Raw genomic sequence first — 18130 nt, forward strand, 5'->3', positions numbered from 1 at the left:
CTCTCTCTCTCTCTCTCTCTCTCTCTCTCTCTCTCTCTCTCTCTCTCCCCCTCCTTTCTCTTTTAAAAAATTTTTCATTATAAAGTTTGGCACTCTGGGAGGGGGAGGGAGAATGATATATTGGAAAATGAAGATGATGTAAATCCAAAAGAACTCAATAAAGAAAAGCTAAGTTTCAGAGGTGTTTAGAGGCAAATCACATTAGAATCACCTAGGACCAGAGCAGTTCAGAAAGTCTTCATAAAGAAGATAACACTTAAGAGTGGTGAGATTCTGGGTGCCCAGAGGGATGCTTCCAGACCATGTAGTATAAGTGAGTTTAGTTTCTTAGATGCTGAAAAACACTTGACTGTGGGGGTTGGGGGTGGGGGGAAAAGGTTCAGTAAAGGAAAATGAAGATAAACTTGACCACCTTCCCCCTTCTGTCCATGGGCCAGTCCTAGTCCTCAAGCTCAATCTTTAAGGATTTTGGCACCTCTGGAAATAGCTGGCGAACACTTGGGCCAGGCCCAGTGCAAGCTCCTGAGCCAAAGGTCTAGGCAGCTTGATGAAATGCACCAGTTCCCCAGTGTTCTCCTTCCTGATGGCTCACCCCAAATAAGAAGGTGGGGAGAAGAACAAATATTTTTCATGAGTCTGAGGTTTAGCAACAACAGCGGGAAGCAGAGAGGACAGAACATTCTCTGCCTGGCAGCTAATGTCTGGTTCAAATTGGTCCAGGAAAGCATCCCTGCTTCCAGCTGCTGCCCCCTCAGGACCTGGTCCTCTTACCCCGTGACTCTGGTCTCCAAAAGGAGCCAGACTGCAAGAAAAGAAGCATTTCTTACTCAAGTGGTACCATGTAAAGTATGCTGGATTCTGCATTGGAGAACCTGGATTCAGAGCCCCCCACTGCTACTGACAATGTGGGTAATCTTAGGCAAATCATCTCCATCTCCTGGAGCTTCACTTCCCTCATTTGTGAAAATGAGGGAGTCGGACTAGGTGATCCCAAAGGCCTCTTCTGTCTCTCACCTATGAATATCCTTTGGTGTGAAAATACCCTAGAATCATAGCTTTAAGATCATCTAATCCAACTCTCTCATTTTACAAATGAAGAAACTGCAGCCCAGAGAGGCTCGGCCCACAGTAAGATTGCTAGTGAGTGAAGGATCTAGGGCTCAAACCCAAGATTCTAATGCCACCTCTTGGGTTTTTCCCCTAATCCACTGTTCTTTTTCCTTCTTTTATGGTCACCCTCAGTGGCTGGAGTCCTAAGTCCAGTTTTCTGACCAGAAGACTTAAGGTATTCCTGGTAAATAGAATCACAGCTTCTCAGATATTGAAGGAACCTCAGAGTTCACCGAGGTCCACCTTCCACCAAGTCCAGGAATATTCCCCTATAGCACCCCCTGACAGCTGGTCCTGTGGTCTAAGCATGAGCACCTGGAATGGCTGACACCCGACTAAAGGTATTTTGGAATGTTGCCTGGGTTTGCACAATAGAAACCACCCAAATATCTAGGAACTTTCTCATCCGAAATTTTTCTCTGCTTTAATAAAGAACTCATTCCCTTTGTCTGGAATCAACCTATTTGGTCCCAACGTGCACCTTCTCCTCCACCCAGGCTGGGTGCGCTCACTCTCCTCCACAAACCTTCCTTAGCGGCTCAAGTCTTGCTCAGCGCATTTCTCCCAGTCAGAACACAAACCTGAAGCACGTTCCTTCTCTGCCTGCCCCACCTGGCATTTCTATTCTTCAGGGTTCTACCATTTAATTTAAAATCAACTCAACTAGTATTTATTAAATTCCTACTGTATGGCAGTGGCACAGAGACAAAAACCAAAGAATCTCTGCACTCAAGGAATTTCTATTCTATTAGAAGGAAATTATATATATACATATATGTATATACACACACACAAATATATGTATGTATATACACACATATGTAGATCTATATGTGTATGTATGTATATATCCATATAGGTACACACACATATATATACACACACCCATATCTATCTACCTATCTACACATCCTTATAAGTAAATACAAAGTAAGTTCTAAGGAGAAGGCATGGATCTAACACGAAGTACAACTTGGTAGGTGGCACAATGGATAGAACATAGGATTTGTACATCCATGAGACCTGAGTTCAAATGCCACCTCAGATAATTACTAACTTGTGACTCTGGGAAAGTTTCTTAACCTTTTTTTGCCTCAGTTTCCCCATGTGAAAAGTGAGAATAGCAATAGCATCTATCCCCTAGGGTTGTTGTAAGAATAAAACCTTGCAAACCTTAAAACACATAAATCCCAGCTGCTGTTTTTGTTGAAACAGAAATTGCCAAGGACACAATGGAATAGTAAGGAATAATGGGATGGGAGGAGTGTGGAACAGTTGAATGTATGTGGAGAAGAGGAGCAAGATTACTAGGTGACATGTCTCAGGGAAGAAGCATCTGGGAATAGAATCCTAGAGCCCACTTTGTCTTCAGATGAGTCCTGAGTTGGAGGAATCTGGGAGAAAATGGGTCAAAGAGTAAGACATAGGTAGGTGTGTCCAGCCTAAGCAAGTGGACAAAAAATTGTATAATCTTGGTGTTGTGCCCTCTCCTAAATTCTATTAGGATTTGGCGAGCTGTTATGAAAGAACCTTTATAAATTCTCCATCTCTCTCAGGTAGAGTTCTGAGGTCCCAGTGGTGTGTCCCCATGGAGAAAAGAAAGTGTTGAAGGAGAAGCCAACAGAGTCATATCTTGGGCGTGAATGTACTTATGGTGAATGATACGTGGGACTCTCTCTTCCTTACTTTTATACACTGGGCTTCTATTAATATTGCCTAAAATTTCATTACCCTTTTAGGTGGCCAGATTACACTGTAGATTTATGTTTGTGCTTGAGGTCCACTAAAAACAGTAGATTTTTTTCACATGAAAACTATCTACCTATTTCTCATCTGTCCCATACTTGTAGAGTTGATTTTTGCAACCCAGGTGTAGGACTTTACATTCATCATTATCAAATTTCAGTTGATTAGGTTTGGCTCACCAATTCTAGCTGACAAGAGTTCTTTTTTATCCCTAAAGCCCAAAGTGTTATCTATCCCTCCTATTTTTATGCCATCTGAAAATCTGATAAGCTTTTGATCATCTATGCTTTTATCCAAGCCATCAATAAAAATGTGGAAAGGCACAAGCCAAAGATAGATCCCTGGGGCCTTCTATTGAACTGACTGGCATGGATTTTAATCAGCTACCGCCCCGTAATTATCATAAAGTATCTTTGCACATATATTGTTGTTGTTCAGTCATTTTTTTCAGTCATGTCCACTTCTTTGGGACCCACTTTGGGGTTTTCTTGGCAGAGACACTGGAGTGGTTTTCCATTTCCTTCTTCAGCTAATTTTACAGATGAGGAAACTGAGGCAAACAGGGTTAAGTGACTTGGCCAGGCTCGCACAGTAACTGAAGGCAGATTTAAACTCAGGAAAAGAAGTCTCCTTTTCAGGATGCTCCAGGCCAGGTGCTCTATCTATTAAACCATCTAGTTGTTTTCCCAACTAAGATTTTAAGCTTCCTAAAGGCAGGAGCTATGTGTTAGTTATACTTCTTTTTATCCTCCTTAGAACTTAGCACAAAGCCAGACCCAGCCCAGTAAATACTTCTGATTTATTTTCCTCCTTTAAATAACTGGCTTCAAAGAAAGCCGCTTCCCTTCTCTCCTTCCTTGTCTTTTGATCTTACTAGGGATAGAGCTCTCCCAAAGGCCAAAAAATCTCCAAAATATTCTCAAGGCAGAGACCTGGGGGTGAGGACTTCTCCCCTTCTGAACCATGCCTATGCCTTCAATATCCTGCTTAAGGCTCTTACCCTTGATCTAGGAGCCCTCAGCACTCCTGAATGTACTTATGTAAGCTCTCATGGGAATTCATAGGTTTATGGGAATTTCCTAGGAGTAAATACAAGGATTCTCCCATTATCTGGGAGCTTCCCAGGTATGAGAATATGAGAAGTACATCTCCCATCTGACTCCGGACTCCCTAAGAGCAAGGACTCTCTTCCCACTAACTTGGGACCATATTTCTTATTAGACCATAAGTTCTCTGAGAATGTCTCTCTTTTCATAAAATGTAATCACTTCCAGGGTGGGGACTTTTTTTTTGCCTTTGTATCCCCAGTACCTACCAGAGTCCCTGGGACATAGTAGGTGCTTAATAAATGTTTGTTGATTTCAATATCCAATAGACTCCAGTGGCTCCCTATTACCATGAGGATCAAATAGAAACCTCATGTTTGACCTTTAAAACCCTTCCTAACTTGGTTCCTTCCTACTTTTCCTGCCTTGTTAAAACCTGCTACTTCCCCTCTTTGTTCTCTGCAGTCCAGTGATACTCACCTCCATTCTGTTCCTCATATAAAATGTGGATTCTCCCAACTCTGAGACTTCACTGGCCTCCCCTCAAGCCTGGAGAGTTCTCCCTCCTTCCTCCCACCTCCTGCCTTTCCTGCCTTTCCTTAAGCCTCAGCTGAAGTCCCACCTTCTCCAAGCAGCCTTTTCTGGGCCTCCTTAATCTCGGTGCCTTTCCTCTGGGACCATGCCTCATCTATTCTGTATAGCGTTTCTTTCTGTGGAGTTGTTTGCATGTTACCTTGCCATCAGACTGTGAGCCTCTTGAGGGCAGGGGCTGCTTTTTCCTCTTCTTCGTATCTGCAGAGTTTAGCCCAGTGCCTGGCACACAGTAACCATTTAATAAATGCTAGCTTCCTGACTCACTGATTGATTGATTGATTTTGTGAGTCTGGGGACTTGTAGGTAGATGCTATGATTTTACCTCTTCCATTAGACTGAAGACTCTCAACTTTCTTTGAATCTCAGTACTTAGCAAAGTGCCCAGCATGTAGTCAGCCCTGAATAAATACCTGGCGTATAGTCAGCCCTGAATAAATGCCTGTTGACTGACTCTCTTAAGGATAAGGACTATTTCCCCCCATCATTCTGGGATATGCACAAGGGTGACCATACCTTTCCCATTAAACAAATATCCCTATGAAAATGGGAATAGTCTCTTTTCTATATATATGGGGGCTTCTAAAGGACAGATTCAATGATTTCCTCTCTCTGATTGCACCTAACAATAAGGGTGGTGTTTTCTTCTCCCTCTGTATCCCTTGCCATCACCTAGCAGAGAAAGCTCTATATATACGCAATGGGACTGCCCAACTCACGCTCCTAGGGCCTCTGAGGTCAATGAGAAATCTGGCCTCTGTTGCATCAGACACAGGCCAGGATGAGAGTACTCAGGGTCAGAGTTCTATCTGACCTTGAGACAGACACTCACCTGACAACCTTTGTGCCATTTCGGAAGACCTGCATGTCCACGGCATAGGTGCCATCGGCGTGGGCCACCAGGTTGAGCTCTGAAAACTCTGCCTGCAGAAACAAGAGAGGAGAGTAAGACCATAGTCCTGTCCAAGATAAGCTCTTAGTGGGAACCCTACCACAACATGATATATTTCATACTATATCATATATATAATGTATATCATACTATACTATTACATATAAATGTATGCATATATCCACATGTATATGTGTATATATCTATCTATATATATACATATATAGATATATCACACACACATACACACACTCAAAATGACCCTACTATTGTAATGAGTCATTCAGATAATACAGGAATGAAGTGAACAGGGAAGATTGGATCAAATGTCCCCCAAAGTTTTTCCATGGGAGAAACTACTTTGAATGTTTTATAGGCTCCTGTGTGTATTTTGGGCCTTATGCATTCCTCATGGTTACTGAAATAAAGGCTATCCCATTTCCTATATTCTTGGTAAGTATCTATGCTAGCATATGGACCCAGTCACCTCCATTGGGAGAAACAGACATGAGCCATTTCCAAGCTTTATTTTAGAAATCTCCCAAGAGCAAAATCTGGGGTGTGTTCCTGAGTCAAAAAAGAAAGAATAGCTCCTTTGGGTTCACTTCCCAATAATGAACTAAGTCTGTGTGAGACCAAAGATTGTGGGGTGCCCTAGGCCACAGATGACGATAAAAATTTAATGTACCTTTTAAGATGCCAAATTCTCTCTGGGTGTCTTTTTTGTTATATCATGAAGCACGGAGAGCCAAAAGAAAAAAGATCTCCTTCCCTGTCCCCAGCTCCCTTATCCCCTTGTCCCTGCCCCCAGGGAAGTGAGTCCTATTTCTAGAGCACATTCTTTACAACAACCTCACAAGGTAAGTAAAACATGGATTATTTTTCCCCTCTCCCATTTTACAGATGAAGCAATTGAGATTTGGAGAGGTAAAATTATTCTCCTGGGGTTACACAGCTAATAAGTATTAGAATCAGGTTTTGAACCCAGGTGATCTTTCTCCAAGGCCAAAGGACATCCTTCCCCTAGGCCATGTTGTCTCTTACTTTGCCCCTATGGCCACCTATTCCTCTTACTGAGGTGCCACCAGCACTATTGATGATGGTGGTGGTAAAAAAGAAAAAAAACAACTGTCGGGAATCTCTCAGTTAACTACATGTATGGGAACATGTATGTGGCCTTTTAGAGCCATGTGACCATAGCTCAGACACTATGGCCAACCACTTAGTGACCGTGTACATACAGAAATAAATAGCCTCACATGCTAGATTTGCCACCTTCAAACTTATAAGGGAGGGCCAACATGCTATGAATGAGTTCTTATTCCCCTGAGGTTTCTCCTGGGCAGGTAACAGGAGGGCATCTGAGATGCCAGCACCCTGGCCCCTTTAGGCCAGCCCCAGAAAGACTACACATTAAGAGGCCTCATTGAGGTTGGAGGAGTCAGTGTCTATTAGCAAAGCTTTCAAGTGAATGCAAAAATAATCCCATAATGGAAGGAAGAGTGAATCTAGTACTGGGAGGGCACCCTGTTTACCACCCTGTATCTGGTGGTCTGTGTGTCCCTACATTCACTTCCATGCCAGTGCCAAAAGATTGAGGCTCCAAGAAGGAAAATTGACAATATAGCCCCAACTACAGTTATCAAAATAGTGTGCACACACACACACAAACACACACACACGCACACACACACACACACACACCCCATAACATGACCCATCAGGAAGAAACAATTTGCTTCTAGGACAAAACCCTGGCCAGTTGGCAACCCTTCCCAACTAGATCTGGCTTGGTTACCTGTTCCACTTTGATGTCGTAATCTCCACAGACCTTCTTGCCCCGAAAACACTTGGCCCTGAGAAAAGAAAACACAAAAACAAAACAAACGTGAGTGAGTTTGTTGCCAGAGCTCAAATGAGTTCAATAACTATTCATGCCCAGGAAATGGTGAGAAGCAGCAAGCAGACAGTTACATGGAATCAGGGGACCCAAGTCTCACTTCTCACTCCATCACTAACTTGCTGTGTGATTGTGGGCACACCACCCCACAGGGTTTATGTTCTGTCATCTGTAAAATGGTAATAATACAATTTTTCAGTCTGTCCTGGGGAGTACAGGCTCAAATGTGATATAATAACAAGTCTTCAGCACTTCCTTAAAGTTTGCAGAGTACTTTCCCCATAACAACCTAGTAAAGTGAAGTCCTTAGCCCCATTTTACAGATAAGGAAGCAGAGATTTAGAGTGGGTTGAGTGACTTGCCCAGTTGGGGTCATATAGCTAATACATACCAAAGGTGGCATTAAAACATTCTTTCCCAACACTGAAGACAACTCTACAGATAAACATAAGAGCTTCTTAAATAGTGAAGGTCTACACATATATGTTATTATCATTGCTACTAATAATGATAAATGAAGAGACTGGGTTAAATGATGCCCTGCCAGTGCTAAGATCGTATGATTTGATGAACCGAATTCAGATCATGGGAGGATGGACACAATAATGTATTGTTGGAACAGCTGTGCATTGTTAACTTGTAACTATACCCCAAAGGTCACTAAACCATGGCCACCCTTTAACTCATTGCACTCTTAGTGATACGCGCCACAAAGAGATGAAAGACAGAGAGAAAGGAGCTACATATACAAAGATATGGTGACAATTTTATGCTGCAGCAAGGAACTAGAAACAAAGTGGTTAATAGCTGAATTGGTGAATAGCTGAACAAATTGTGGTATATGAATGTGATGCAATGTTACTGCACCATGAAAAGGGGATGAAACAGACAGATTCAGAGAACACTGGGAAGGCTTATATGAACTGCTGCAGAGTGGTGGGCAAAATCGGAAGAACCACAAATATGATGACTACACCATAAAAGAAAACCACTTAGTGGCTGGTTGGTTGGCTTGTTTGTCCTTATAATCAAGCAAAACAAATTCCTATCATATTGGCTACTTCTGTAAAATATGTCTCAATCTGTACTCTGAGTCTCTTTGTCAGGAGGTGGATATCATAATTCATCATAGGTCATCTAGAATTACGATGCTCATTGCATTGTTTGTCTTTATAATGTTATTTTTATTATATAAATTGTTCTCCTGGTTTTGCTCACTTAACTTTGCATCAGTTCATACAAACCTTCCCAGGTTTCTCTAAAACTAATTCGAAATATGTGCTAAAGGAGACTGAATCCCAAACTAAAATTTTCCATCATACTAAAGAGAGGGAGATTTAAATGTCATCTGGTAAACAATTATAAGCTCCCTTCTGTAAAGGGCATGCCATTTTAAAGGGCTTTAGAGGCCCATTTCCATGGGAATTATTGATATTTGAATTACAAATCATTTTAAATCTATTCATTAAAAGAGTACTACTTCAGTTAACACTTTGTTAGGATGGTGAGATCTTAGAATCTGATCATTTAGTCCTACTACATCACTTTGAAGATGAGCAGACTAAAGGCCTAGAGTCTTGCCCAGAACCACAGCAGTCAAGGAAGACTTTGAACCGAGGTCTTATCTGAACTATTCTACATACTTGAAAGGGATAACCCAGAATTCCTCTAACAATATTCCTTAAGAGATTTTTTTTAATGGTTTTAGATTTACCTGGATAAAGGAGGTATAGACTATATGTCTGGTCATTTCTAGACAGGATGAATAACAACACAAGAAAGGTAAGATTCTTTGCAATTTCTCCCAGGGTCCACATGGCAGTTTTGTATAGCAAAAAACTGAACCAGAAATGGAGTCAGGAGACCGAAGGCAGCTGTTTGAGGAATCATTTAAAGTTACAAAGAGGAAAATTGAGGCTTGAAGTCAGGAAGAATCTCCAAGCAATTACCACTGACTCAAAATGGAAGGTGTTGCCTCTAGAGACCATACTCCCCATTACTAAAGGAATTCACATAAAGCCTCCGGAAGTACTTATTACTATGCTGTTAGGTAAAGCAGGGGCATTAGCTTTTTCTGTGTCATGGGTCCCTTTGGTAGTCTGTTAAAGCCTAGGAACTCCTCAAACTCGTTTTTGTTGGTTTTTTTTAACATTCATAATTGAAGGAAACCTCTAACGTTTCAGTTAGAGGTTAATGAAAATAATTTTTTGCCCTGTTCAAGCTCATGGACCCCCTGAAATCTAGGCATAGATCCTTTGGGCTAAGCACATCTAGGGTAGAAGATATCCTTGGGCATGGACTGGACTAGGTGACCAATGGCATTTCTTCTACCTCTGGGATCCTGGGATTCGTTGTCTGGGGTTCAAGTCCAGCCTAGTTGTTAGATCTTGAACAAAGCACACAATTCATCTGAGGTGCCTCATTTTCTCATTCACGCATAGAACATGGTTTGTAACCACCAAGGGTTATATAAATGGCAGCTGTCATTCTTATATATGGGAGGGGGAGGGGCATCCTTGACATAGAATTCTAATTCCAGTTACTTTTTCATTTAGACTCCTCCCAGGAGGGATATAAAATCAGCTCTAATAGCAAGCATTGAAGAGAAAGCCTTGGGCTATTTTTTTTGTAGACCCTCAGGTCCCCAGACTCCTATCATCTAGGCATCCCTTCCTGGGCCTCTCTGATAACTGAGCACCCAGAAGCTCCCAGGCTTGAAACCACAGAATGGTCTAGGAAGTTTCCCACTTCCTCATCCCCATGTCAAGTCTACTTATAAGTCCTATTCTATCTTCATAGACATGGTGGAGAACATTTTAGACTCAGAGTCTAGGAAGATCTGAATTCAAATGTCATCTCTGATACTGTTTGGGTGACTATGGGCAAGTCTCAATTTCTCTGAGACTCAGTTTCCTCATCTGTAAAATGGAAGTGATAATACTCATAACTACACCATAGGGTAGTTGAGATGATATATGTAAAGTGCTCTACAACCAACAAAATGCTCTACAAACACATTATTATTATCATTATTGTTATGTTTGTCCTTTCTTCTGCCACTGGGCTCTATATTGTCACAACAACTTCCTACCCAGTCTTCCTGTCTCCAGGCTCTCCCTGGCTCTAACCACTCCTGTGCACCCTTGCCAGAACCATCTTCCTAAAACATTCTTTTTTGGCGTGTCACTTGCCTGCTCAAAAACTTCTGTGGGCTTACGGGACAAAATCCAAATTCCTTAACCAGGCATTCATGGCCTTCATAAACTAGTCCCAATCTATATTTCCATGCTTATCTCTCATTCCTCCCACCCACAATCAGCTACAGGCACCTTAGACTCCCCACTGTCCTCCGAAAATGTCACACTCATTCCCACCTCCATGACTTTGCTCATGCTACATACTTTGGTCTGTATTCTCACCATCCCCACCCCCCCTGCACCCCAAACTGTCCATATCCTACCCAGCCCAAGACCAGTATTCCTTAGGTCTTGATGTGGTTGGATCATTCTTCAGGATATTCAGTGGCTTACAGAATCTTGGAGCTGGAAGGGAGCTTGGTGGCCATCTAGTCCAACCATACCCCAAAGAAATCCCCTTGACAATATGTCTGACAAGTGAGTGTCTCCCTATTGCCCACTGAGTAAAGTTGAAAAAGTTGTTTGGTATTCAAAGCCTTTGACAATATGACACCATCTTATCCTTGGAATCTTAACACTGTTCTCTGCCCATTCTACATGATTGCCAAGCTGTATTCCTTTTTTTCCCCTTAAAGTTTCTTGGGCTTTCCTCCTTCCATACCCTTGTTTAGGCTGTTCCTCCACTTGAAATGCCCTCTTCTCCCCTTACTCACCTGCTGAAGCCCTACCTCTCCTTTAAAGCCTAACTCCAAACTCTCCAGGAAAGCTTCCAAGATCCTTTCATCCTCATCCTCCCCACCTAAGTCCTTCTTTTTGTACCTCTTAAATGCACTTACCACATATTGGCCAGCTGTAGTGTTATCTGTCTGTGTCCCCTTCTGTTTCCCTCTTCCCCTAGACTATAAGTTCCATGAGAACTGTGACTGTGTAGTGTGGTATGCTAAATGAGTTAAAAGGTATTTATTAAGATCTTAGTAAGAGCAAAACACTAAAGATTCCAGTACATGAGCAAAGGCAGCCCCTGCTTTCAGAGCTCACATTCTAATGGAGGGACCACATCTATATCTAAGGAATACTGGTCTTGGCCTGGGTAGGATATGGACAGTTTGGGGTGGAGGGGGTTAGGGATGGTGTGAAGACAGACAAAAGTATTTAGCATGAGCAAAGTCATGGAGGTGGGAATGAGTGTGACATTTTCAGAGGACAGTGGGGAGTCAAAGATGCCTGTAGTTGATTGTTTGTGGGATGAATGAGAAATAAGTATGGAATAGATAGAAGGAGGAAAGATTTGGATTTGCAGTCCAAAGACCTGAGTTCAAATCCCAATTCTGTCTCTTACTAGCAGTATAACCTCAAGTAAGTCACTTAATCTCTTCAGGACTTAGTTTCTTAATCTGTAAAATGAGGGGTTTGGATTAGATTGGTGTTCTTCAACTGAGGTTCACTAATCCCTAAAGGGGTCCATGGATAGAATTCAAAGGTTCATTGAATTTTGACAGGAAAAAAGCTTTTACTTTCATAAACCTCTAACTGAAATTTAACATTTCTATTAAGACTTTAAAACATCATTTTGAGAGGAGTTTCCTGACTTTCAAAAGGGACCAAGACACACAAAAAAAGGCTATAATTTGATCTCGAAGCCTTCTGGCTACAAATCTGTGATTTAAACTTTTAATCTCCTTATACACAAATATAGTGCTCTGCATACTATAGATACTACATTTTTTGGATGAATGCATAGATGGATAGATGGATGGATGGATGGATGGATGGATGGATGGATGGATGGATGGATGGATGACAATAAGTTCTTTCACAAAGCCTTTTCTGAACCTTAACTTATTGGGCTGCTTTCCCTTCTAAACTTTTAAAATACTGACTAACTATAACACTCTATAGAGAATTGGCCTCTTGGCAATTTCTTTAGTGTGAGTACATATAATTCTACCACTAGACCATAAGCTCCTCAAGGAAAGGAACTGTGTCTTCTCTTCAACCCCACATGGTATTTGGTACATTTGGGCATAGAGTTGAAATCCAGCAAATGTTTGCCTTTCATTGGCTGACCAGCCAAACAACTGCATCAGAAAACTAGTGAACATACTGTCCCAAACCATGTGAGAGATTTAATCCCTTATGAATGTGAGTTCATGGGGAAAAGACCTAAGGGGCGTTCTGCCCTGCCATTCCCCCTAGAGCTCCCTATAAAAGAGATTGGAAATGATTTGTGTAGTTTTCCACTGAAATGTTTAGTTGGATTACATAAATGCTAACTCACAGGATCACTGGAAATGAAATGAAAGTGGTTACACCTCCAGGATGCCATTTCCCAATCCAGTTTGGTGAAGTTACAGCTCTCCTTGATCCCTCGCTGGGGTGAGAGTGGGGGGTAAGATCCAGATACAAAGGAACTGGGCCATTGCATTTTAGGGGAATGAAGTTGAGGTAACACAAGCATTTCATAGAACCAGAGGGTTTGCAGCTGGAAGAGATTTTAGCAAACAACTCGGACACTTTATTCCTTTTATAGAAAAGGAAACTGAAGTCCAGATATGTGTAGCAAATGTAGAATTAGGAAGGTCTGAGAGAGTCCCAGGAGGCTATGATGTTGTGTAGTCTCTATGATAGAGGTAATAGGATCACAGAACTTAGAGGGGACCTCTGAGGCCATCTGGTCCAACTCCCTCATTTTGTGGATGAGGAAATTGAAGCCCAGAAGGTTAAGTGGCTACCCAAGGTCAAATAGGTACCAAGTAACTGAGGTGAGATGCTTACTTCCCTGCCTCCAGAGCCTGCGCTATTTGCCACAGCTGCCATGGTTCCCCTTATTTTCATGGAACACTTTATACAAAGCACAGCAATTTCAGCTCCATTGTAGGGAGAGAGATTTAGAGCTTGGGAGATCTTACAAATCACTTAACTCAACTTCTTCATTTTGTAAGATGAGGAACCTGATGCCCAAAAAGGTAGAGTGATTTATGCAAGGTAAAGGAGGCAAGAAAGGAAGAGAGCTGTGATTTGAACCCACAACCTGAATGTAAATCCACCATTACTTCTACAACTCCTCCATGCCTCCTCTAGAGTTCCCCAAGACTCTGTTAGCATATGCCCAAGAGCATGCACACACGTATGTGCATGCACAGACATACACAGTCTTTCTGTTTCTGTCTCTTTCACCCATACTTTGTCTCTTTATCTCTGTCTCTCTATATTTTTTCTTAAGGTCTTGGCCATTGGTGTAGAAACATTTGTTCCATTGATACCTCTTCTGATGCCTGTTACTGAACCACAAACTCCGAATGGTCATACTAAGCAAGGGAATTTTTGAGTATGACACCTGGCAATGAACAATACAGCTGTTGTCCAGGTTATTAATCAAGTTAAATTGGGAGTGGTTAGGATGGGAAGGGGGGTTAGCACTCAAAAAGCTGTCTACTAGGTATTTTTTTTTCAGTCAGCAATTCATGAAGCTGTCTACTAAAATGTACATGTATGAGGAAACAGAGTGGATCATAACACATATTCATGGTGGGAACATCACCATGACAAAAATCATAGGTCAAATGTATTTCACATTATATAGACATCTGTATGTGTGTAAATAGAGCACAAATGTGCACATATTCCTACATATGTCTTCATGTATACACATATATTTATATAAGTTTGTAACACATGTACTTATATGTTTATTATATGTATGAATGTATTCCTAAGATACCCTGAACTCCAGTCCCCCATCACCAATTACCTATTGTATATTTCCAACTAGATGTCCCATAAGCATCTTAAACTCAATATGTCAAACAGACCCATTATCTTTCTCTTCAAACTTTCTTCTCTTCTAAATTTCCCTACCATTATCTCAGGTACCAGTGTCCTTCCAGGTTCCCAGGTTCGCAACCTCAGGTTTATCCCAGATTCTTTGCTCTCAGTCACCCCGTATACCATTCAGTTGCCAGATCTTTCTATTTCTACCTCTGTAACAGCTCTGACAAAATTTTCCTCCTCTCTACTCACTGCCGCCACCATAATTTGTGTCCTCATCAACTCTCAATTGTACAGGCACCCCCTGTTTGATGTCCCTTTCCTCTAAGCCTCTCTGTACTTCAGTCCATCCTTCACTCAGCTGTCAGTGATTTTCCTAAAGCAAATGCCTCTCCCCTCAACAAATTTCAGTGGTTCCCTGTTGCCTGAAGGATCAAATATGCTTGACATCTGAATTTCTTCACAACCTCACCCCATCCTTCCTTTCCCTTCTTCTTACCTGTTATATTGCTCTCCTCACATTCTGTGACTCAAACACACAGACACATTCAGACATTAGATCTACTGTCCTGTAATCACGACATTCTATACCTCCTCTCTGTGTCTATGCACTGACTGTCCACCATGCCTGGAACTCTCATCTCTACTTCTTGGAATCCTTCAAGACTCAGCCAAGCACCACCTTCTACATGAAGTCTTTGCTGATTTTCCTTTGGTCCCCAAACTGCTTTGTATTAATATACACACATGTATACATACATACATAATTGCATGCATGTGTATGTATGTATGTGTATGTCATATCTATTTGTGCCTGATTTGTGGTAGAGTCTTCCAAGCTGGTACTGGTATGATCAGCCCCAGTAGGATACACTGTACCTTGACTCCAGTACAGTAATGTCACTTTGGTCCCCTTCAAGAACAAAGGACAATAACCAACCAACCAACCAATTTATGTATATGTCTCCTTCATTAGGATGTAAGCTCTTGGAGGGCAGGGATTATTTCACTTTTATCTTAGTATCCTCAGTGCTTATTACAGTACCTGGCACATATTGAATACTTGATTAATACTTATTGGCTGGTTGATAGAAGTGTTTCAAAGTCAAAAGATCTGGAAAAAGGCCACCAGCATGGTGGTCGAGTCTCCTCTGTGGAATATTTTCAGAAGGACATTGACAAGAGTCACACAGGTTGAACAGGCATGAATGGGCTACAGATTAACCACAATGGTGACCTCATGAAAACAATGAAATAGTGAAGAAGAATAAACACATGTTCTAATTGGGCTTCTCTGCCATCTTGATATTACCTGTTCATGGTCTGATTTGACACGTGTCAACCTTTTTCCCACTACCTTCAAGCATTTTGTCCTGATGATCTTTCTTAATAAATTCATGTAAAATTGAAAATTACAAAGTCATAAAGTTCTGATGCTCTGGGGCACTTCTGTTGCTGATCTGCAAGCTAAACTCAGTCCTATTCAGGAGACATGACAATGTGTCTAGGGAAAGGTAGAACCATAAAGGCTTAGTGGTTTGCTATATTTTATATAAATTGTCATTGACATTTTTGAATTAGCAGAGTGTTTTAAATAGAGTACAGTTTTCCATATAGGTCTCAGATGCTCTAGTCTTCTCATTATAGTTAGGGCCATTTTACATATGTGTGGTACATGAATAAGTCATGAGTGGGAAACCAAATTGACAATTTTGCAATCCTTAATAAAGTTATGACCCTTTTGAGTAGCTGGCTCCATTATTACCAAGTCAATAATGATTTATTCTTCATACTTTTTGATGCACGCTTTTCGTTCCTCAGCCAGTATATTGTTTGTTGTGAGTGATTATAAACATTGGGGAGAGGGGAGTGATTCATGATGTGAACGTTCTGCATATTTTTTAAATCTCATTTTCATCTGCTTTGATGAGGTTCATTCAGAAATAGTCCTAGGACAAATGCCATCCTTTGACTATTCTTTTATATTTATGTTCTCTAGATGGTTGTGCAGATAGATGAATGACCTTTTGTTGTTATTATTATAAGTATTATGCGGTAAACTCATCTCCCCTAGATTCACCAAAAGCATCTTCAGAACGACTCCAGAAGCATCAAGGCCACAGGGGATCATACGTAGCTTGTCCTGTTTCCACAGGATTTTGATTTCTTCTGCTACATCAGTTTGCTCTGTAAGTTTTTCATTCCATGTTGTTTGGAGATGGTTAATATTGGATATAGTGACAGCTATTTAAAAGAGAATTCTTAATTTTTTTCAATATTACATCCAGACAGTTGTAAACCACAGGTTTGTCTGTAATGATGTTCTGGCTTCGGTGCAATTTAGTTGCTGAATTCTTAAGGACATTTTGTCAGTCAATCAAGAAGCACGTATTAAGCACCTATTTTGTGTCAGGTGCCGTACGGAGTACTGGGGATACAAAGAAAGGTAACAGATACTTCCTGACCTCAAGGAGCTGACAGTCGAATGGAGGAGTCAACATGAAAACAACTCTGTAAAAACAAGACGTGTACATGGCAACCTGGAGGAAATTTCAGAGGGAAGGCATAAAGAGAAATTGGCAAAGGATTTGGGGGATTGCACTTATAAAAGGTGGACTTGTCATCTTTTAGTTCATGAAGGAGAGAGAGCTTCTGACGCAGAAACCTGGCCACCTGATCACAGCTTCCTAAGCACTGTGGAGATACTATTTATTTTTTTTTTGCAGCCTGCATTGATGTATTACACAATTTCTACCATCTTCTTGCATAATCTGCATTGACCGAAAAGAAATTCAACCTTTTTAAGGATAACCTTCCTGTAATTTTTGTTGACAATGGCCATGTCCAGACTCATGGTCATGCTCTCCTTCCATTTCTGTAAACAAGCCTGCACAACTTGGCCATTTGCTTGACAATGATTCTCTGTCAACATATTCTTGGTTGAATTCAGGTGGATGTCAGGCTTTGTGTTTCCATTCTTGACTCTTACCCATTTCTTTCCAGACAAACCACTTTTACTTATGTTTGACACATTCAGAGGAGCATACCTGTCATCCTCCCATACTGTTATTACCATTTCTATTGCTATTGTTTTTATAGCCCCCCCCCCATGGTACCCTGAATGGCACTGGGCCTGTAATTAGCCATCATAGGTTCACATGACCACAGATTGGTATTTTAGTCCTTGAATACTAAACTTATCAAAGTGGACCTTATGCTTTAGGAAGTTTTCATTTAACAGCAACAAATAAAGTTTAGCTCAGGGATTCTTAGTGCCATGGCCTTTCTAGTCATTTCTTCCACCTCTGAGTCATGGAGGACTCTTGTTGAAGTATGGGTTGGACGAGTTGCCCTCTGACAGGCAGCTAGGTGGTGCAGTGGGTAAAGCACCAACCCTGGAGTCAGGAGGACCCGAGTTCAAATATAACCTTAGATACTTCCTAGCTGTGTGACCCTGGGCAAGTCTTTAACCCTGTTTGCCTCAGTTTCCTTATTTGTAAAGTGAGTTGTAAAAGGAAATGGAAAAATCAGTCCAGTGTCTTTGCCAAGAAAACCCCAAATGGGGTCATGAAGAGTCAGATACAACTAAAGACAAAACAACAAGAAGATGGCCTCTGAGGTGCCTTCCAACTCCGAGATGCTGTGATTTAGAATTGAAGATAAATTCTGTGACTTAAATTTGGAAGGGGCCGTGAAGACTATTCAGTACAACACTTTTATTTTATGGAGGAGAAAAGATCTAGAAAGACCAAATTGCTTTTCCAATGTCATGAAGGAAGGAAGAAGGGAAGGAGAAATGGAAGGGGGAAAGGAAAGAGGAAGGGAGGGATGAGGGAAGGAGAGAAGAAAGGGAGGAGGAAGGAAGAAAGGAAAGGAGAAAGGGAGGGAGGGAGGGAAGGAGGAAGGAAGGAAGGAAGGAAGGAAGGAAGGAAGGAAGGAA

General features: G+C 41.4%; 1 protein-coding gene across 1 annotated transcript in view; it reads right to left on the minus strand.

The window, feature by feature from the left end:
- Positions 1–18130, minus strand: part of SYN2 (synapsin II) — a 256865-nt gene that overhangs the window by 92118 nt on the left and 146617 nt on the right. The window contains exons 2-3 of the mRNA XM_069083916.1: positions 7184–7241; positions 5326–5417 (exon numbers count right to left, since the gene is read on the minus strand). Coding sequence (XP_068940017.1) covers positions 5326–5417; positions 7184–7241 — 150 coding nt within the window. The remainder of the gene's footprint in view (positions 1–5325; positions 5418–7183; positions 7242–18130) is intronic.

The sequence above is a fragment of the Petaurus breviceps genome, unplaced genomic scaffold (genome assembly GCF_028583685.1).
Source record: "Petaurus breviceps papuanus isolate PSGF00001 unplaced genomic scaffold, PetGlider_PUasm1.0 174, whole genome shotgun sequence".
Taxonomy (NCBI): domain Eukaryota; kingdom Metazoa; phylum Chordata; class Mammalia; order Diprotodontia; family Petauridae; genus Petaurus; species Petaurus breviceps.